This window comes from Oryctolagus cuniculus, chromosome 1 (assembly GCF_964237555.1).
Source record: "Oryctolagus cuniculus chromosome 1, mOryCun1.1, whole genome shotgun sequence".
NCBI lineage: Eukaryota > Metazoa > Chordata > Mammalia > Lagomorpha > Leporidae > Oryctolagus > Oryctolagus cuniculus.
In genome coordinates, this window is record NC_091432.1 from 111,557,958 (window position 1) to 111,579,016 (window position 21,059).

Genomic DNA, 21,059 nt, shown 5'->3' on the forward strand with positions numbered 1-21,059 from the left:
GTGGATTTCACTCCCACACCAAACGTGTCTACTATGATGGAGGCGTGTATGGGGAGCAGCTAAAACCCCGGCCTGGGACACCTGCTTCGGCCGGAGTCCTGCTGATGCTCACCCTGGGAGGCCACAGGTGCCGATTCCAGGACCTGGGTCCTATGGCCACCTGGGAGCCTCTGATTAAGTTTGGAGCTCATGGGTTTCACCTGGCCTGACCCTAGCTGTTAAGGCATTTGGGGAGTGAACCAGTGGATAGGTATCTCTCTCTCCTGCACCCCAACTTTCAAAAGAAACTAGACTTGTATTTAAAAAAAAAAGTATTGGTGCTCAAAATTTTTAAATTAAATTTAGCCTAAGCTGATTCTGAATAGTTGCAAACTGAAACCAAACTTAATACGTAAACACGGCAGCCTACTGTGTAGCAAGCGGCTCTCAGCCAGCCAGAGCAGCTAAACTTTGAGCGAACTGCTCAGACATTCCGAAGTAGGCAAATGCCAAGCTGAAACCAATCAGCTCTGTCCATCACTTCCTTTTTCCGTCTATAAACGCTAGGGCTGGGTTTCTGAGTGGCGCTCTCTGAGCCTTTGCTAGTTCAGGATGCTGCCTGATTTATCAAGCATTGCTGTTAAATTTAATTTGCAAAAAGTTTTTCTCTGACAGCGGCAAACACTGCGCAGGCGCCACAGCTGCCGTCCTCAACAGCAGGCTGAGACCTGCAGACTCAGTGGCCACAGATGTGGGGAGCCGCTCCCCGTGGCTCCTCCCTGACCCATGACCCACGATGGGCTCGTTCACCTGCTCCACCCTCCGCCCCCTCCCCTCCTCATCATCATGCCTGGGGGTGAGCTCTCAGAAGCAGGCCCCATCCTGCTCCTGCAGCTCACGGTCGTCCTAGGGAAGCAGCTGCCTGCTTGGTTTGGCAAGGGCTGTGCCACGCACCGCTCCTGCCTTGTCTCACAACTGCCCCCCCGCCCCCCAACACCGCAGTCTCCCAGCCAGGCTGAGCGGCTCTCTGTTCCCTTCAAAGTCCGCTCTGTGCACACCGCAATGGTCTTCTTTGGCTGGTCCTTTGGCGAACTCCTAAGTGATCTTAAAAACACGTATGCGGGTTTCACCCGAGCCCAGGAGGGGCAGTTGGGCACGTGTAGACCAGGCACGCGACCCGCAGGCGGCCACGCCTCAAATCCTGGACTTTGGCTGACTCGGAGAGGCCGGCCAGCCGAACTGTGCCCAGCAAGCGGATGCTCGTGGAGTCACAGCCGTCGCCGCCATGCCCGGGAGCACCTGGGAGCTGCACCTGCTGCTTCTGCTGGGGCTGGGGCTGGGGTCCGAGCAGGCCCTCCCCCCACCCTGTGAGAGGTAGGTGTGCGGGGAAGGCTGGAAGGCTGAGTGTGGGGGCTGGAACGCTGGGTGAGACCCTGGGCTCTGGGGTCAGCCCTTCAGGGGGAAGGGAAAGGAAGGGAGGAAATCTTGGTTTCTCTGCGTAGCAGGCACTGTGCCGGGCACTGGGCCTCCAGCCCCGGACAGGACAGGGCTGCGGGAGGCTGCTGACTGCCATGTCGCACACTGCCCCACCTGCCCTCCACGCTGCTCTTTGAACTGCGGGAGGCCGTTCTCTGGCCTGTTCCAGCAAACTGCCTCACCTGGGTGAGGGAGCGCCCACGGGCCTGGCCAGAGCCCCTGGGTTCAGCCGAGGCTTGACGCTAACCTCCATGCCGACTCAGCTTCCATCACCAAGCAACAGGGATGAGGCAGCCCTGCCTGCCTGGGGGCCCAGGGTAAGGCCCACCCCTCAGCCCCCAGGGGGTCTGTGGCGCTCTCCCCTCCCCCACCCCTTCACTTTGGTTCAGTAAAGTGGAGGTGGGGCCGAGAGGGGGGTGGGGCAACGCCTGTGAGCTGGTGATGTTTGAGCAGATCCGTTGCTGAGCGGATCTGGAGAGGACGGTCCAGTGGCGGGGGTGGGGGGGACACTGAGTGCAAAGGCCCTGGGGCACTGATCGGGGAGTGGGAAGAAGGCCGTGTGGCTGGGACGGAAATAGGACTGGCCTGGGAGCGAGGGGGCTCTGGAGAGGAGGGGAGCAGGGCTTGTGCTCCAGTTCTAGGACCAGGGCTGGGGCCGGGTGGGTGGAAGACTGAGGTCTTAGGGCTCGCTCATGGTCAAGCACAGAATATCTGGGATGAGAAATGGGTTTTATCCTGAGCACTTGCGATGACTTTCAAGAAGCTGCGGGACCAGGGGTTTTATCAAGCGTCGGGCTGGCGCCGGTGCCTGGAAGGGGACTGTGTTGGTGGCCCGGTGACCCTGTAGTCACTCACACGTGGCGATGTCTTGTTCAGTGCAAGGACACATGTACAGCCATCAGGGGCAGAATGATAGCAGAAACCAAGCTCCGTCCCCCAGCCGCTGTCTCCCGTGGGGTTTCTGCGGCCAGCACTTTATTCCTCCTGCAGCGTTGGTGACAGCGCCGTGAAGCGTCGGCCACTGGGGAAGCCGCCAGGGGCGCCATGTGCGGAGTTTGGGCTCAGTCCCGGAGGCGCAGAGTGGCTGTGTGGCTCACCTTAGCGATTCGGGTGATCTCTCCAGGTCTGCAGAGATCAATCCGATACCAGATGGTGAAAGCCAGCAGGAATCACATTATCAGCGTAAGATACCCAGCATGCTGCACGGTCCCAGATAAGCAAAGTTGACCAGGCAGCAGGATCCGGTAGCTTTACGGGGTTTATCAGGGCCAGAACTTTGCAGTGGGCAGGGATTGAACATGGCGGACCTGCTGTGTCAGCGCTTCTCAGCACAACCACTTGTATAAGGAAGAATCCAGCCGGCCTTTGGCTTGGGTTCCTGGGGTGGGGGGACCTCTGGTCCTCGGAATGTCCCCTGTGACAGGAGGGTCTCTGTGGTTCACGCCGGGCCCCGATGCGCCATGCCTGCCGTGACCCCTCAACAGCCGCTGCTAAGGAGGTGGGGGCGGACCATGCTGGGAGACCCTCCGTGTGTTTAGAGGGTTGGCACTTTGAATCACGTGACCTCTGCCCAACCTCTTGACCTTCAGGGCGGGGAATGGGGAGGGCCAGTGAGTTCCATCATGTGACCAATGAGGCACTCAACCGTGCCTACATAATACAGCCCCAGTAAAAGCCCCAGACCCCCAAGCTCGGTGGAGCATCCGGGTTGGGAAGCATGTGGACGAGAGAGGAGGGTGAGGGACCCCGGCTCCCCGGGGAAGGGACAGGCCCTGCCTCCAGGACCCTGCTGTTACAAGCCCGGGGATGGTTGATTCCCTAGTGCTGGAAATTGGTGTGGGCCACGGTGCAACCCAGGCAAAGTTTGCCAGGGACTTGAGCTGGAGCACAGCGGGGACAGCATGATGGCAGAGGTCACACCTGTAGGCTCAGTGAAGGGGGCTGGAGGGTTTTTTGCTGTGTGGTGGGGCGTGGCCATGCCTGTCCTGCACACGCCACTTTGGATGCACCCAGCCCAGTGGTCTGCGCCAGCACGGCTGTTTCTCTTGCCCAAGAAACACTCAGAATGGCCCTGTTGCTCACTGCTGAGAGCGCCGGACGGGCACGTGTCGGTCACACAGGGCTACTCCAGCCATGCGCCAGCAGTGGGGCCTTCTGTGGTTAGGGTGAGGTCGCTCCTCCTGCCTCCCTGGTTCGGAGGTGGACAGCAACCTGAGGCCAGAGATGGCTCCATGTTTGGGTCAGGAGCACTTGAGCTCTTGAGTCCTATTTAGAGCCTGCCTTGCTCCCAGCCCACAGCCTGTGATGGCTCCTGGTTTGCATCCTTGCAGAAGCTTAGTGCTTGCCTGGGTTCCAGCAAATCGCCGAATCTGAGGGGGCCCTGGGAAGGCCCCCACATCTGTAGTGGGTAGTGAGACTGCAGGTGTCCTGGGGCCCCTGCGTGCTCAGCCTGGGCGGCTCAGCGCTCACTTTAGATGGTTCGCGCCAGCATTAAATTCCCGTGTTGCAGTCAGTATCAGAAAGTGTGTGGTTCGCCAGGACACAGACTCACTGAAACACATGGTTTGGGGGAGAAGGGACCCAAGGGCAGGAACGAGGGCCCCTGGTGTGGAAGAGCAGTGTTGCTTAAGGAAAAAACCTAGGGAGGGTGGGCGCCGGGCCCAGGGGGCATAAGGAAGTGCAGACTCCTAGGAAAACAAGGAAAATGCACCACCCCTCTGGCCGTTCACCTGTAGCAGCCAAGGTGCGGGTAAGAGGCCCAGCTCGGATGCTGGCAGTGGGACCACAGCCTCCAGTCGACGGCCCAGGAGCCCCGGGGCCTGTGCTTCCACAAAGCCCCGGAGAAGGCAGAGCAGGTGCCATGGTAGACGCAGAGAACCCGGAAGTGCCTACTGGTGGGACTGTGGTGGGTGTCTGGGTGAAAGGTGGGGTGTCTACACGGGCTTTTGGCAAAGGCGTTTCTCCTTCCCATTTGGCGGGAATGGATGTTACCTCTGACTGGGGAGTTCTTCCCCTCCTAACTGCATCACCAAAACCCGTTCCTGTTAGCCCAGCAGGGCCGCCACTGGGGGAGGAGTTCAGGTGAACTCAGGAGTTCAGTTTGCATGAGTGGCCCGTTTCTTCCTGGACGGATCCCGGGATGGATCCAGTGCCTGTGGGGAGACCATCACTAATGTCCCGTGTTGTGGAACAGAGGGCACAGGAGTCCTCCAGGGTCAGCAGTGCGTGGAGCACAGGCTGGACCTCCTGGCTGACCTTTGACCTCCTCCCCGCACAATGGCTGAGACTTTGGACTGGAGAATTTCCCTCCGAGGGGTAATTATTAGCTTGGTATCAGATGTCGCCTGAGATTGTCCCTAAGACTGAAGGAGGTAAGAAAATCTTTTTAAATTTACTTTTTATTTACCTAAAAGGCGGAGTCAGAGCGAGACAGAGATCTGCCATCTGTTGGTTCATTCCCTAAATGGCCGCAACAACCAGGGCTGGGCCAGACCGCAGCCAGGAGCCAGGAGCTTCTTCCAGTCTCCCACACGGGTGCAGGGGCCCAAGAACTTGGACCATCCTCTGCTGCTTTCCCAGGCCATTAGCAGGGAGTTGGATCAGAAGTAGAGCAGCTGGGTCTCGAACCGGCACCCACATGGGACACTGGCATCGCAGGTGGAGGCTTAACTTGCTATGTCGGTGCGCCGGCCCCTCAAGATATTTTAAGAAGCTTAGGTTTCAAGATTATCTTTTTTAAAAAGATTTATTTATAATTCAGAGTTACACAGAGAGAGAAGGAGAGGCAGAGAGAGAGAGCGATCTTCCATCTGATGGTTCACTCCCCAAATGGCCAGAGCTGCACCAATCCGAAGCCAGGAGCCAGGAGCTTCTTCTGGGTCTCCCATGCGGGTGCAGGAGCCCAAGGACTTGGGCCATCTTCTTACTGTTTTCCCGGGCCATAGCAGAGAGCTGGACAGAAAGTGGAGCAGCTGGGTCTTGAACCGGTGCCCATATGGGATGCCAGCCCTTCAGGCCAGAGCGTTAACCCACTGTGCCACAGTGCCAGCCCTTCAAGATTATCTTGCTTGTGAATGGTGGGGCTACAGTGCATTTGTGACCCAACCAGTTAAGCCACCACTTGAGATGTCTGCATCCCACGTCCGTGTTCCTGGTTCAAGTCCTGGGTACTCGACCTCGATCCAGCTCCATGCTAATATACCCAGGAAGCAGCAGGAGACAGTTCAAGTACTTGGGTTCCTGACACTTACATAGGAGACGAGGATGGAGTTCCTGGTGTCTGGTTTTGGCTGGCCCAGCCATCTAGGGCATGAACCAGTGAATGGAAGATCTGTCTCTCTCTGCCTTTCAAATAATAGGTAAACCATTAAAAAATAATGTGGGTTAAGAATTGCGCATCCCACATTGGAGTGCCTGGGTTTGGTTCCAGCTCGTCTTCCTGCTAACGCAGACCCTGGGAGGCAGCAGTAACTGGCTCAAGCAATTGCATTCCCAGCTCCACCTTTGAGGCTGGATGTTGTGCGCATGCTCGAATTTAAAAAGGAAAACAAAGGTGGACCCTGCTGCTAGGGGAATGCCGCCTTGCTCCAGGCACCTCTTTCCCCTGGGACTGACTCTGGATGAGCCCCAGGGGCTGCCGGGTTGGTCACTTGGGCAGCGTGCTGTAAGCAGCTTTCGACTGAGTGGCGAAGAGCCGGTGGGTCTGTGCAGGGCGGTTCCAGGTGAATGCAGACAGCGTGCTGTTGGGAAGTCTGCCTCTGCCTGAAGACAGCAGGACCAAGTCCTGTGTGCGCTGTTAGCTGCAGCCCTGGGTTTTCTGCTGAGCCTTGGGCAGTGCCAATGGCCAGGCCATTAGGTCAGGGGGCAGGGGAAGCCCTGTGGGTGAAAGCGGTGACCTCAATCACTTGTGAGGACGCTGTGACGTCCACCAGATCCCCTTGCCTACATCGGAAGGTTTTGGGGGCAGGCATTGGGTGTCCCTGTGTGTTCACTTGAGATGGCCCCCGGGACAAGCGACATGGCAGTACTGCCGCCTTGCCCCTGATCCCTCGGAGACGCAGGTGCTGACATGAGTTACTGTGTCTGCCAGAGGCTGCAGATGGCTGTAGGCAGGGTCCCCGCGGGTCGCTAGGGAATTGGACGGGCGGTGGAAGTCTCCCCTTCTCCCAGGCAGAGTCCTGGGACCTCGCTGCTTCCCTGGGGGCCCGGGGAAGGTGCCTGTGTGACCTGCGCTGCTTTTCTTCCCCCGTCATCTGAACTCTTGTTTCTCACCTGATGCAGCAGTCCCATGTCCTAGGACAAGTGCACAAGTCGGGGGACGGCCCCCCCAGCAGGGCAGTGTAGCCACGCCCATCAGCCGGGCGAGCAATTCAGGGGGCCTGAGAGAACAGGGCGGGTTGTGCCTTCCTCCCGTCTGGCAAAAATGGAGCGACTCAGCTCTGCCCCCTGCTGGTTGAGATACTGCCCACCCAGCTCTGCACCTGTGACCCCTGCCCTGTGTGGATGGGAGGGGCCCTTGCCAGTCGAGTACTGCTGCCTAACCTGGACCGCACACAGCGGTCCTTCTCAAAGGTGGAAGCATTGGTTAAAATATTGGATAAGCCGGCGCCGCGGCTCACTAGGCTAATCCTCCGCATGCGCACCGGCACCCCGGATTCTAGTCCCGGTCAGGGTGCCAGATTCTGCAGCGACCTTTTCCGGGGTGAACCAACGGAAGGAAGAGCTTTCTCTCCGTCTCTCTCTCTCACTGTCTAACTCTGCCTGTCAAAAATAAATACATTTTAAAAAATTGGATAAATAGATGGGTTGATCAGAAGTGCACCGAGGGAAATTCATTTTTACGTTAACAATGCGCAAGAAACTGAGAAGTAGATACTGAGATAGTGATGGGGTCACTCCTGCTTTGGAAGCCGACAAGGTTGGATGGAAGCCTGCCAACCTGGGCGGCCCTGACCTGGGAGACCTTTTGTCGTGTGCTCTGATGATGGACTAGACCAGTCAATGACAGGGGACTGACGTGCTGTCTTTTTTTTTTTTTTTTTTTTTTTTTTGAAAAAGGCTTTTTTAGGCTGGTGCCGTGGCTCAATAGGCTAATCCTCCGCCTGCGGCGCCAGCACCCCGGGTTCTAGTCCTGGTCGGGGCGCCGGATTCTGTCCCGGTTGCTCCTCTTCCAGTCCAGCTCTCTGCTGTGGCCGGGGAGTGCAGTGGAGGATGGCCCAAGTGCATGGGCCCTGCACCCCATGGGAGACCAGGAGAAGTACCTGGCTCCTGCCTTCGGATTGGTGCAACATGCCAGCCATGGCAGCCATTTGGGGGGTGAACCAATCGAAGGACCTTTCTGTCTCTCTCTCACTGTCTAACTCTGCCTGGCCAAAAAAAAAAAAAAAAAAAAAAAAAAAAAAACCAAAAAACAAACAAACAAACAAAAAAAAACCACCTTTTTATTTACTTAAAGCAGAGTTACAGACAGAGGGAGAAGGAAAGAGAGAGATCTTCCATCCTCTAGTTCACTCCCCAAATGCCAGCAACAGTCTAGAACAGGCCAAAGCCAGGAGCCTCCTCCTGGTCTCCCTCCCATGCGGGTGCAGGGCCCAAGCCCTTGGGCCATCCTCCACTGTACTCCTGGGCCACAGCAGAGAGCTGGCCTGGAAGAGGAGCAGTCAGGACTGGAACTGGCGCCCATATGGGATGCCAGCACTGCAGGTGGCAGCTTTACCCACTACACCACAGTGCTGGCCCCCAGGGATCACTTTCAATGAGCAACTAACGGGTGACTGAATGGGAGGTTTTGGTTCCTGGCGCCTGCCTTGGGGAGGTAGCTCCTACCAGATGGCTGGTCTTCTGTCTGCCCCCTGGCTCAGCACAGGATCTCTCCTCTGCGTGCCCCCACCGATGCCAGCTACCAGCCAGTGGGGCCACCCAGCGTTAGGCTGGAGTGTGCACCACAGTGAGGCAAACAACCTTCTCTTTAGGCAGTTTGTGGGGATTTTGTCGGCATAATGGAAAGCTGACCACAGCCTGCTGTGCCTCCCTTGTCTCAGGACAGGGCTGTTCCCAGACCGAGGGATGCCCGGTGCTTTCATCCTGTAAGAATCCCATTTTCCCCTGCCCTGCTTTGTAGCTGTCTATCCGTAGAAGCACGGGCAGGGTGCACTTGTGCAGGGGACATGGTGGCTTGTCTGCTATGCTGCTGCTACTCCGCGCCCGTTATCACCGGGAGCTTCTAAGCACTCAGCTGTGGCGCTTGCTGTCCCATAGTGATTCGCTGGCCAGGGCTTGTGAATCATGTGGCCCAAAGGCTTGGGAGGGAGCAGGTCCTTCCCAGATGCTGCCATTGGTCTTGGATGCGACCTAGCATCCCGCTGTTCCCGCGTCAGACTCGGTGCAGCAGTGGGTCGGGCAAAGCTGCTCAGGTTGTCTCGGCCCAGTCAGCTTCCAGAAGTGGGTGTGTCTTGGCAAACGGGGTGGGGGTGGGGTTCCCCAGTTTTGGGCATCATGCTAGGAATGATGCGTTCTGTGGCTCTGAGTCCCTCTCCCGGCACCAGGTGGTGTTGGATTTCCCTCATTGCTGAACCCGCGGGGTCATTCCTACCCCCTCAGGTACTCTGTCTCCTCTGCTTTTTTTGCTGATCTGCACACAACTTTTCCAACTTACGGGGGAAGCAGGTGGTCCAGCAAGCCCCTCCCCCTCAGGCCACACCCTGCCGGCTATGGCAGGTGTAGAGCCAGAGGGCGGTCCAGCTGCACTTGCCCATAGCCCCAGTGTGGCTGGATGAGGCGCAGCACGTCGAGCCCATCGGGGCCATGGGGAATCCTCAAAACCAGTTGGGAGGCGCAGTCGCTGCTTCGTGCCTGGGAACCATCCCTTCCCCTGACGCCCGAAGGTGCAGCCTCGCTCCTGGCACCAGTGAGTGGGCGGGGCGGGGGCAGCCCCTGAGGTAAAGCAGCTTCCCCCTGCGCAGAGCCCCCAGGAGAGCAGAGGAGCCTGCAGTGGGGCCGCTGCCCTGCCTTCCCATGCTATGTCTGGACACACACGTGTGCAGGCATGTTCCTGCCGACCCCTGAGACGCTGCTGCCTGGGCCGGGGTTGGACAGTTTCCCAATCTGGGGAAACGGGACCCAGCCGTGCAGCCTGGGCGGGACGCTCTGCACTCCCGCAAAGCTGGCTGGTGTTCAAGTACCTGGTTCCACCAGCGGGTTTGCAGAGCTGCCCGAGTGCGCCCTTGACTGTTCCGGGGGGTTTCCACCTGTCCTAGGCGGGCCCCCCTCTCTGGGTTCAGTTTCTTACTGCTCATCCACCAAGCCTTGGCCACTGCTCTTGACTTTGTAAAAACCCAAATACAGGGGCTTTGGTGGTTCCGTTCCATGCGCCGCGGGGAGAGCAGTGTGCGGTTACTCCATGGAGCCGACTTGTTCTTACCTTCTTTAGAGGGCAGTGGCTCTCTGACCAGGTGCACCTGTCCACCAGGGAGACCAGCGGCTTTCTGTAGGTCAGGCAAAACCTGTTTAGGGGGAGGCGTTTGGCACACAGTGAAGACCTTGCAGGTGGGACACTGCGTGTTGCAAGGCTTTCTGGTGCTAAGCCTCAGCCATGGCCACTGGGCGTAACTCACAGGGTTTGCCCTGGGCCCTTCCACTGGGACCCACGTGGGGCTGAGGCACACAGAGTGGGGCCCCACCAGTGCTCTGGCGTCATGTGTGTCATGGATTAAAAGTGCTAAGCTCTTGTCCACCAGGTCGCCAGCAGCATGGGCTCTGGCCACTGCATGGGGCCTCTGTTAGACCAAGACCTGGCTTGTTCTCTCAGCACCACGCACCTGTGCCACCGGCACAAACACGGGCAGGCACACTCGACTCCAGCCCGGGGAGCGTGCCCTGAGCTGTCTGCCTCGGACGCCACCCCACACTGGCATCCACCCCGCCTGTGTTCTCTGCAGCCAGATTTACTGCCATGGGGAGCTCCTGCACCAGGTCCAGATGGCCCGGCTCTACCCGGACGATAAGCAGTTTGTGGACATGCCGCTGTCCACGGCTCCAGGTGAGCACGTGGGGCCTCCCCTGCTCCTGTATGGGCAGGGAAGGCGCGAGACTAGGCTGAGCAGCCCTTCTGATCTGGGAGGGGCTCAGGGCACCCTGCTGACCCCTCTCGGCCGCCTGCTCCCCAGACCAGGTTCTGCAGAGCTTCGCCGAGCTGGCCGCGACCTACAACAACACCGTCCCCAGGGAGCAGCTCGAGAAGTTTGTCCAGGAGCACTTCCAGGCGGTGGGGCAGGAGCTGGAATCATGGACCCCCGGGGACTGGAAAGAGAGGTGGGACTCTGCATGGGGGACAGGAGAGGGTCGCCTGCATGGGGCCGCCTCCCTGAACCCTGTGGGGCCGGTGCCTCTGCAGCCCCCAGTTCCTGCAGAAGATCTCGGACCCCAAGCTGCGAGCCTGGGCAGAGCAGCTGCACCTGCTCTGGAAGAAGCTGGGAAAGAAGGTAGCAGTGTCGGGGGGCCGGCCCGGGATGGGGAGGGGGCTGTGCGTGGTGGGGGCGAGGCTCGGGGGACCACATGGTGGGGGCTGAGGCCCCCCTGAGCACACATGAGGTCTCCAACCCTGAGAATGCAGCCCCCACCCTCCCCAGTAGCCAACACAGAAACCCTCTAGGAAGAACCCCTGGCCCCTCCCCTCCCCTCCCCTCCCCTCCCCTCCCCTCCCCTCCCCAGGCAGTGTCTGTGGCCTGCCCTGTGTCCAGCACTGACCTGAACAACTTTCTCTCCTCTGCTGGGAGGCTCAGGGCAGCGCCTTTGTCCAAATCCCCTGGGCACACCCAGCTCTTTCCTCCCATTTGCCCCATGGCCTGGCACTCGCTGGCCCAAGAGCAGCTCAGGGCTCCCCTGTCAGTGCCTCTGCCTCCCTCAGCAGCTGAGCCCAGCCAGAATGAATGTGAGCCCATTTCTACTGCTCCCCACTAAAGCCAGCACCGCAGAAACAGAGGGGGCACCAGAGAGACCTGACGGCCCCTAGCAGCCCCTCTGATCCTTCCCCCTTCATCCACATCTGCCTTCCCTGGGCCAGAGAATGGGGTGGGTGGGCTGCTCCTTGGGCCTGGCGTGGTGGTGACAGCAGGGATGCCGGGTGGAGGGGGATGGGGCCTGGCACCCCCACTCCCAGGTCATCTCCTGACTGGCAGGTGCCAGGCTGAGAGGTCAGGGCTCTACACACAGATGCACTGAGCCGGGCCCCAGAGGCCTGCGTGTGGCAGTCCCAGACATCAGGGCTCCCAGCGGCCAGGCCTTGGCCCCACAGCTGGCAGCACAGCACCTGAGCTGGCCCCGCTCCGTGGGGCTTCTCTTCTGACACAGATAAAGCCAGAGGTGCTGAGCCAGCCTGAGCGGTTCTCTCTGATCTACTCCCAACATCCCTTCATTGTGCCTGGCGGGCGCTTTGTGGAGTTCTACTACTGGTGAGTGCCCAGGCCGGAGAGGCCCCGGGCATCGGGGCCAGCTGTGGTGGGGGATGCAGGGCGAGTGCCCTCTGCTGGTCTGTGTGTGCCAGGTGGAGGGCGGCGCTGGGCTGAGGCCGGCACCGTCCCCCAGGGACTCCTACTGGGTCATGGAGGGCCTGCTCCTGTCTGAGATGGCCGAGACAGTGAAGGGCATGCTGCAAAACTTCCTGGACCTGGTGACGGCGTAAGAGGGGCAGGGCACTGCCAGACCGGGGCTGGGGGCAGGGCAGGTGTGGCTGGGCTGCAGGGGCTGGGCAGAGGGCATCGCACGGGTCTCGCTCTCGGCAGCTATGGGCACATCCCCAATGGCGGGCGAGTGTACTACTTGCAGCGCAGCCAGCCCCCGCTCCTGACGCTTATGATGGACCGATACGTGGCGCACACCGGTGACCTTGCCTTCCTACGGTGGGAACCCCACACCACAGACCTCCCTGGGCAGGGGGCGCTGGGGAGTGCCTGGGCTGAAGCCATGGGCTCTGCTCAATCCCACCCCAGGGAGAACATTGAGACCTTGGCCTTGGAACTGGACTTCTGGGCTGAGAACAGGACCATCTCTGTGAGCTCGGGGGGAAACAGCTACACCCTGAACCGCTATCACGTCCCTTACGGGGGGCCCAGGTGAGGAACTGCCCGGCCCCCCTCAACCTCTTGCTTGTCCGCTGTGGTGGAGAGAGTCTGACCCAGCCTGGCTTTGCACGAGGCCTCACTGAGAGCCCTCGGCAAGGGGGGGACGGCTGAGCGTGGCCTCCTGCTCAAGCCAGGCTGCCCACCCCTCCTCTCTGCCAGGCCCGAGTCCTACAGCAAAGACACAGAGCTGGCACACACCTTGCCGGAAGGTGAGCGACGAGAGGGGAGGGGACACTGGGTGTGGGCGGCTTCATGGCTGCAGTGTGCCCTGGGCCCTGGCCCCGGCCCCTGGGCTGCTGCAGCCTGGCCCGGCCTGGCCACCCTGCTCTGTGCTCACAGGGAGCTGGGAAACCTTGTGGGCGGAACTCAAGGCCGGCGCCGAGTCCGGCTGGGACTTCTCTTCGCGCTGGCTGGTTGGCAGCCCAAACCCAGACTCACTCGGCAGCATCCGAACGAGCAAGCTGGTGCCCGTCGACCTGAATGCCTTCCTGTGCCAGGCCGAAGAGCTGCTCAGTGGCTTCTACAGCAGGCTCGGTGAGCGTCCAGGGAGCCAGGGCTGTCTGGCTGGGTCACCCTCCAGAACGTGGAGCCGTCCTGGGCTTCTGACCCCTTATGCAAAGGGCCCCCAGGACCTGTGATGGACACATCATCCACACCACCCAACTTCATCCACTCCTCTCCCTGGAGCCACCTGGTCCCCCCATCCCCCGAGCTAGGGGACCTGGATAGCTAGTCTTCGGAGGGTGGCCCTGGGAACAGAACCCATGCTGGCTCTGGAGGTGGTGCAGGGCCATCTGCTAAGGGAACCACAGGCCCTAGATGCTGGAGATGGGGTGGGTGTCAGGCTGGCCTCTGGTTGCTAAGGTTCCTCACCCCCTGGACGAGGCAGAGTAGAGCTGTCCAGGGCATAGGCCCCTGGGGACGGCCCTGGGAACTCCATCTAAAGGCAATGCTGCCCAGGGAATGAATCCCAGGCTACGAAGTACAGAAATCTGCGGGCACAGCGCATAGCGGCCCTGACGGCCCTCCTGTGGGACGAGGACAAGGGCGCTTGGTTCGACTACGACCTTGAGAACCAGAAGAAGAACCACGAGTTTTACCCGTCCAACCTCACTCCACTCTGGGCCGGCTGCTTCTCTGACCCTGCCATCGCAGACAAGGCTCTGCAGTACCTGCAGGTGAGGGGACAGCAGCGGGGTCGGGCCCACAGGGAGCAGCACTGTCCCCTCCTGGCTCTTGGGAGCAGGGACCTGGTAGGTGGCAGCCACTCCCTCCTGTCTGCTCCTGGGCCTTAGCCTGTGGCTCCCACCAGGGGGCAGCAGCGAGCCGAGAAGAGGTGGCTAGGGAAGGTGCATCTGGGGTCCAGGAGGGTCCTGCACCTGCACCCTGGCTCCCCCTGCAGCCCCCACCCACAGCCTCAGTAACACCTGGAACCTTCTAGGACAGCCAGATCCTGAACCACCGCCATGGAATCCCAACCTCTCTCCAGAACACAGGCCAGCAGTGGGACTTTCCCAATGCCTGGGCCCCCCTTCAGGATCTGGTCATCAGAGGTAGGGAGGCCTGGCCTCAGGCTGCAGGGGGTCGGCTGTCCTGGTGCTAGGGAGGTGTGGGCCGTGGAGGCAGGCCCTTCCCCTGTGTCTGTTCTGGCCTCCCACTTGGCAAACGCCCCACTCCCACCGCCCTGTGGGATCAGCCCTCCTCTGCCTCCACAGCCTGCACTGGGCCCAGGGCTCTCCCTCGCTGGGGCCTGGAGCTGTGGAGATTCAGGGTCCTGCCTGGGGTGGGGTCTAGGCCTGGCCAAGTCGCCTTCAGCTCGGACACAGGAAGTGGCTTTCCAGCTGGCTCAGAACTGGATCCGGACCAACTTTGATGTCTACTCCCAAAGATCAGCCATGTATGAGAAGGTGAGCTCCACCATCCCGCCAGGGGCTCCTCCCCCAAGTGAGGGAAGCTCAGATTCCAAGAGGCCCAGGGCAGCGCAGCCAGGACAGTGGCGGCACCCAGTGGCCACATCTGGGCACTGCAGGGGCCGGGGCTGTGTCCAGAACCACTTCTCCCCTAGGACGGACTTGGTGGGGTAGGACCAGTGCCTGACCTTTCACCCGACCTCTTGTCCCCAGTATGACATCAGCAATGCACAGCCGGGTGGCGGAGGGGAGTATGAAGTGCAGGTGAGTGGGCCGTGCTGTCCCCACCACTGACGGGACCCTCCAGGCCGCAGGGAGCAGCTGAGTGCTCCTTGGTTCCCTGGGGCGGGTGGGGCCAGGGCCCTGGGCCCCAAGTAGAGGAGCCCCCACACCCCCAGATCCAGGCTTGCGGGTGCCTCACAGCTGTGGCTCCACCAGCCTCCCCTCTCTCCAGGAGGGGTTTGGCTGGACCAACGGAGTGGCCCTGATGCTCCTGGACCGCTATGGTGACCGGCTGAGCTCGGGGACCCAGCTGGCGCTCCTGGAGCCCCACTGCCTGGCCGCTGCCCTCCTGCTCAGCTTCCTAACACGGTGACCACAGGGCGGCCTCCCTGCACCTCTGTTCATTAAACCTCTCACCGGCCCCGCCTTCTCCTGCCTCTTTCTGCCCTGCCGCCTCCCAGCCTGACAGAGCAGGGACCTGGAGGTCACGGTGGGCCAGGGTCCCTGCTTGGACCTCCCACTGGGGGGGTCCGGGCCCCCACCCACCCGGCTTCACACACACACACCTAGCTCAAATGCTTTATTGTTCCGCAGAAACACTTACAAATACTGAGACCCCACAGCCCGGCCTGGCAGCTGAGGGCCCAGGGCTGGGGAGACGGCGGGAGGTGGGCTTAGTGTTAAGGCGCAAAGGGCTGAGGCCAGACAGTCGGAGGCCCGGCCGTCACTCTCCTCCAGGGCCTGGGGAGGCCAGCCGCAGCTCCAGGCCTCCCCTCCTTGCCCAGGCCTCTACTCTGCCAGCTCTGAGCAGCCAATTTTCCCTGTCAGGGTCTCTGCACCCCCTCTGGCTCTAAGCAAGGCACGAGTGGGAGGACGAGGGCTGATGGGGCCGAGCTGTGCCTCAGGGTTCAGAGACACAGGCAGAGGAGCAGTGTCTAGGGCCAGGCCCCCGCCCCCGGCAGGAGAGATGATGGCAGGGACCCTCAGGGGGCCCAGGGTGAGGCAGTTAGCATGTTACCATGGCGACAGCACACTCACTGTGCAGCGCAGGGTGCTGGCCCTGCCCTGACAGGATGGGACTGGGACCGCCAGGGTGATGCTCCAGGCCTCGGGCCCCTGAACAAAGTTATAAAAAGTAGAAAGGGGAGCGCTTCCAGGCAGAACCGGGATTGAGACACACGCTGCCTGAGCTGTCGCCCCACTCTGCATGTGGCTCTGCCCAGCCCCCACGGCCCTGGCATGGGACGGGGCGGGGGAGGATCTTTGGCAGACTCTGGTACCGTATGTATCCTTTACGAAAGGGGACAGGACAGCAGGTGCCAGGCCAGGGCTGGAGGCCCACTTGGTGACAGCTCCTCAGCCCTGGCTGGGCCTGGGGTGGGACCCCGAAGAGTTCTGGGCTCCTCTCCCCACCCCCCGTCTTCTGGCTGGCTCTGAGAACCCGGCCGCTGGCTGCGCTCAGCTCCACCTGCTCCCACGCCCAGCGCGATGGTCTCTGGGAGCCGCGGCAGTCAGTTCATGAACTGAGTGTAGCCCTCGGCCCCCGTGACGATGACGTCCATCCAGATGCGCATGGCCTCTGCGGACGGGGCCACCATGTAGTAGAGCCGGTCGTGGGTCTTCACACAGAAGGTGAGCGCTGGGTTCGGGCTCTGCCGAGGGAAGGGGGCGGGTCACAATGATGTCCAGCACGTTGTCTTCATGCCTCTGACAACCTGGAGCTGAGGGCTGGGCCCCAGGCTGACGTCTCCTCTGCCCAGCAGCAGTTCAGGCCTCCCTGGGTGCTATAGGGCTGGCAGGACTGCACACTGCCCAGGGAGATGGGTGCTGTTCTTGAGTGAGTAGCGGGTGATTCAGACACAAAGGAGCATGGGGCGACAGGCAGGGTGCTGGGCCCCAGGCCCCCAGAAGGACAGAGGTCAGGGCCAGGCAGCCGTTCCCTCTCAGACCTAGACTCTGAGCCCCACCCCCTCTTTACCCGTCCCTTTGCAGGATGGCCCTGAGCAGGGACATCCTGCTGCTGTCTCCCTGGACGGAGCTGCAAGCCACACGCAGGCCCCAGGGGCCTCCTGCTTCTGCTCCTCCGTCAGGCCTAGGGCAGTTAGAGGCAGGGAGGAGGGGGTCCGAGTCAGTGGGCACAGGGTGTTAATGTGTGAGGGTTTTTGGTTACAGGAGTGGGGGAGGGGTACCTCGGTCACCATAGTGAAGCGGAAAAACCTCTTCTGGGAGAGGAGAAAGGAAGAGAAAGTGACCAACAGAACGGGGGCAGCCCCTGCCCCGTGGCCTCCCTCCGGTGCCCCTCGCCCCTGACCTTGGCTGCACTGCGCAGGTGGTCATAGTACACTTCCTCAATGGCCTGGAAGTAGATGACGCCCTTCAGCTTCGTCTCATGCTTGTCTGCAAAGGTAAGAAGGGCAGGGCTTTAGAGGGTGGGGCACTTCCCCACCCCGGAGGGGCTGGTGGGCCTTGCCTCCCACGGATCCCTCTGTTCACTCATAATACAGAGACATGCAAATGAGAACTCCCCAAAGCAGACCCCGTCCTGTTCCTGCAGCTCACAGCCTCTCCACTACGGCCTCCCAGCTGCTCGCCCTTCCCTTCAAAGTCCGTTCTGCACACATCACGGTGGTCTTCTCTGGTCCATGCCCTGGGCACACACTCGAGTGACCCTCAGACCCCACTGCGTATGTCCCCCCTAGGGCACAGCTGTGCTCTGCCCACAACTTACCGGGCCGAATCTGAACCCTCCTTTATCCACTGTTACGCCTGCCTTGGTCTCCTTTTGTTTTCTAGACATTAAGTCAGGCCTGGTACGTGCTCAGTGCTGGCCTCCTGCCCCTTCGCCCCCTGTTGGTCCTGAGGCAGCCTCCTCTCCCCTCTGCTCTGCGGTCTGATTGCTCGGGGTCAGTTCTGCTCTGCCTCAGGAGCTATGAGACCCTGGGGGATCTAGTTAACCTCTCTGAGCTGCATTCTTCTCATGGGTAAAATGGGTGCAAATACAGTGCTCTCCCCACAGTTTTTGCAAAGATTATATCAGATGATGTATGTGGAGTGCTCAGCACACACCCTCAACAACTGCGCTCTGTGGAGACTGACTCTCTCTCTTCCAACAGATTCCACTGTCACTCGGCCTCCCCCCACAACCTGGAGGGCCCAGGGCAGCTCGGCCCCCACGTGCTCACAATGGAGCTCCCTCTCCAGCCCAGGTGGGAAAATGAGGACGCCTCTGGCTCTCCACACACGGGGCTTGTGATCAGGGGGCACTCAGGGCCTGGGCATCACTGGTGCCAGACCCTGTAGCCCTCCCTACTTCCAGGCTCCTCGAGGGACCACTGTGTGATTTGTAGACAGCTGACAGGTGTCACTCCCAGCTGACAAACTTAATGCCAATTCAGGGCCCACTGAAGCCTTTCTTTTCCCTCTTTCCCCACTGTGGCCATCCACGTTCCAGAAAGGCGTGCTCTGAAACACAGCACGGCTGTGCACCGGTGTGTCAGGAGTAAGAAGTGAGTAGATTGGAGCCCCTGGGATCTTAGAACCCATGTTACCGTGGCACGCCCACCCCTGTGGAAAAAGCTCCTGGCTTCAACCTGGCCCAGCTCCAGCAGTTGCAGCCATTTGGGGAGTGAACCAGCGCAGAAATGGAAGTGAGTCAGGTACACTCTATTTACTTCTGGGGTCAGCATGACAAATCATCCCAAGCCTCCGGCCCCCTCCATGGAAGCATGGCCTCCTTCCGGAAGACCAGTTGTCCTGGCTGACACCCAGAGCAGACCTGTGGACACTCACCCACATAGTAGGACAGGGTGCGCTTGAGCCGGTCAAAGACAAACCAGCGCTTCTTCCAAGACTTAATCTTGCCGCCCATCTTGACCAAGTAGCCACGGCAGACCTGGTGGGAAGGAGTCGGTAGGGAGCCAGCGAAGGCCCCTCAGCCCTGCCTCCTGCAGCGGGGGCTGTCCCCAACACTGCCTTGGCCCAGGGGGCCTCTCCCAGTGCCCGCCCGGTCCTGGTACCTTGCTGCTGAGCACCACGTGCAGACAGGTGTCCACACCGTGGCCTGAGGACTCTATGTGGGTCTTCAGGTCGAAGTCCTCCTTCCGGATTGGCAGGTAGCGGGTCAGGGGTCGGGCCTGGGAGCAGGCGGCGGAGTCAGCATAGCCTCCTCTCTGCCGTGGTTCCCCACCCGACCCCTTAGCTGCAGTCTTGAGCCCGGCCAGGAGGTGAGCAGGTTCCCCCCTCAGACCCATTTCTCCTTCCATCCTCAACTGGCTCAACCGTCCTGTGTAAGTCACCCGAGGGCAAGGCTGGTTTTGTGCCAAGGAGGGATTTCTGTCCCAAAGAAGGGACAGGAACCGGAAGGCCCTGTGGGGCAGGGCCGGGATGGCCGAGCAGGAGGGAGATGCAGCGCAGACTCAAAGCACACAGGAGCCCAAAGAGGGCCACCCTCATCCTTCTCCGCTGCTGTCTCTGGGAGGCCTGTCCAGACCCTCTTCTCTGAGCCAGGGGTCTGCAAGGTGGCTGGCTATATTCCAACCCCCAGCAGCCACACACACAGGCTGGCTTGAATGAGCCCTGGGGGCTGGCACATCCCTGGCAGCATTCTGCCTGTGCTAAGGCTAACAGCAACGACCGTTTCTGGAGCAGGTGGCTTCTAAGGCCCAGCGGAGGCAGGCTCCTCCCTCACCTGGGAAAACTGCTTCTCCCGCATCTTGACCTCCTTCTCCACCAGCTGCTGCCTCCGGGCACTCTCACTCTGCAGCCGCCGTTCCACCTGCTCCCGCCTGCAACGCTCTTCCTCCAGGGCCTGCCGCCGCAGCTCCATCTCCCGCTCCTGCCCCAAAGTCAGGACTCAGCGCTCATACCTGTCCTCTGCCCCCTGGGCTGGGCCTCCTCAGCAGGCCCCACCCTCACAGCCCACCCTCTCTGAGAGCCCTGTGTGGGAAGAATAAATGCTTGGAAGTACATGTCCTGGTTTCAAAACCTAGCCCTGCCACTACCATGGGGCTCTAGGATCCTGACAAAGTAATTTAAACTCTTGGGGCCAGCGCTGTGGTGTAGCCGGTAAAGCCACTGCCTACAGTGCTGGCATCCCATATGGGCACCAGTTCGAGTCCCGTGTTCCACTTCCAATCCACCTCTCTGCTGTGGCCTGGGAAAGCAGAAGATGGCCCAAGTGCTTGGGCCCCTGCACTGTGCAGACTCCTGGCTTCGGATAGGTGCAGCTCTGGCCATTGCGGTCATCTGGGGAAGTGAACCAGTGGATGGAAGACCTCTCTCTCTGCCCCTCTCTCTCTGTGTAACTCTGAGTTTCAAGTAAATAAATCTTTAAAAAAATTTAAACTTTCTGGCCGGCACCGCGGCTCAACAGCTAATCCTCCGCCTTGAGGCGCCGGCACACCGGGTTCTAGTCCCGGTCGGGGCGCCGGATTCTGTCCTGGTTGCCCCTCTTCCAGGCCAGCTCTCTGCTGTGGCCCGGGAAGGCAGTGGAGGATGGCCCAAGTCCTTGGGCCCTGCACCCCATGGGAGACCAGGAGAAGCACCTGGCTCCTGCCATTGGATCAGTGCGGTGCCATTGGAGGGTGAACCAACGGCAAAAGGAAGACCTTTCTTTCTCTCACTGTCTACTCTGCCTGTCAAAAACAAAACAAAACAAACAAACAAAAAAAACAAACAGACTAAGCCTCGACTGCCTCATCTGTAAACTGGGGTTAAGAATGGCTACTCCATGGGGCCAGCGCTGTGGTGTAGCAGATAAAGCCACCACCTGCAGTGCCAGCATTCCATGTGGGTGCTGGTTTGAGTCCCAGCTGCTCCACTTCCGATTCAGCTCTCTGATATGGCCTGGGAAAGCAGTGGAATATGGCCCAAGTCCTTGGGCCCCTGCACCCATATGGGAGACCTGGAAAAAGCGCCTGGCTTCAGTCTGGCCCAGCTCTAGCCATTGTGGCCAGTTGGGAAGTGAACCAGTGGATGGAAGACCTCTCTCTCTGCCTCTCTTTCTCTGTGTAACTCTTTCAAATAAATAAATCTTTTTAAAAGAATTCACTCCATTTTCTGGAGTAGGCAATTTACATGTGATTTCATATATATATCATATAGCTCATAAGTATATGTAAAATGTCATTGATTCCAGCAGAAAAGCAGCACTCAATAAATAGGGCTCTTATCATTGTATCTGAATTCCAGAATATGGAACAGCTGAACCTCTATTTTTGAACAGTTAATATATTCAGGAATCCTTCCCCAAACACTAACTGAAGATCCCTTGGAACTCAGCATTAGAAATATTTGTTGCTGGGGCTGACACTGTGGTGTAGCAGGTAAAGCCTCTGCCCGAAACACTGGCATCCTA

General features: G+C 59.9%; 2 protein-coding genes across 39 annotated transcripts in view; one reads left to right on the forward strand and one right to left on the reverse strand.

The window, feature by feature from the left end:
- The first annotated feature begins 1,261 nt into the window (after nt 1-1,261).
- Nucleotides 1,262-15,125, forward strand: TREH (trehalase). The gene is given in 15 exon segments (NM_001082290.1): nt 1,262-1,353; nt 10,392-10,492; nt 10,620-10,764; nt 10,847-10,934; nt 11,803-11,903; nt 12,037-12,129; nt 12,234-12,350; nt 12,441-12,563; nt 12,732-12,781; nt 12,912-13,106; nt 13,533-13,750; nt 14,014-14,125; nt 14,367-14,479; nt 14,696-14,746; nt 14,937-15,125. Coding segments are annotated over 15 exon segments (1,737 nt in total). The 5' UTR covers nt 1,262-1,264; the 3' UTR covers nt 15,078-15,125.
- Nucleotides 15,126-15,269: 144 nt separating this feature from the next.
- PHLDB1 (pleckstrin homology like domain family B member 1) overlaps nt 15,270-21,059 on the reverse strand; it is a 46,225-nt gene continuing 40,435 nt past the window's right edge. For 22 of the 38 annotated variants that reach the window (XM_008250464.4, XM_070047093.1, XM_051837650.2 and 19 more), the window contains 6 exons: nt 19,392-19,538; nt 18,721-18,837; nt 18,494-18,596; nt 17,016-17,101; nt 16,894-16,926; nt 15,270-16,356 (listed from right to left, as the gene is read on the reverse strand). In XM_008250464.4, the coding sequence (XP_008248686.2) occupies nt 16,216-16,356; nt 16,894-16,926; nt 17,016-17,101; nt 18,494-18,596; nt 18,721-18,837; nt 19,392-19,538 (627 nt within the window). In that variant the 3' untranslated portion in view covers nt 15,270-16,215. The remainder of the gene's footprint in view (nt 16,357-16,893; nt 16,927-17,015; nt 17,102-18,493; nt 18,597-18,720; nt 18,838-19,391; nt 19,539-21,059) is intronic. The other 16 variants (XM_051837645.2, XM_051837647.2, XM_051837653.2 and 13 more) reach the window with 1 other exon arrangement.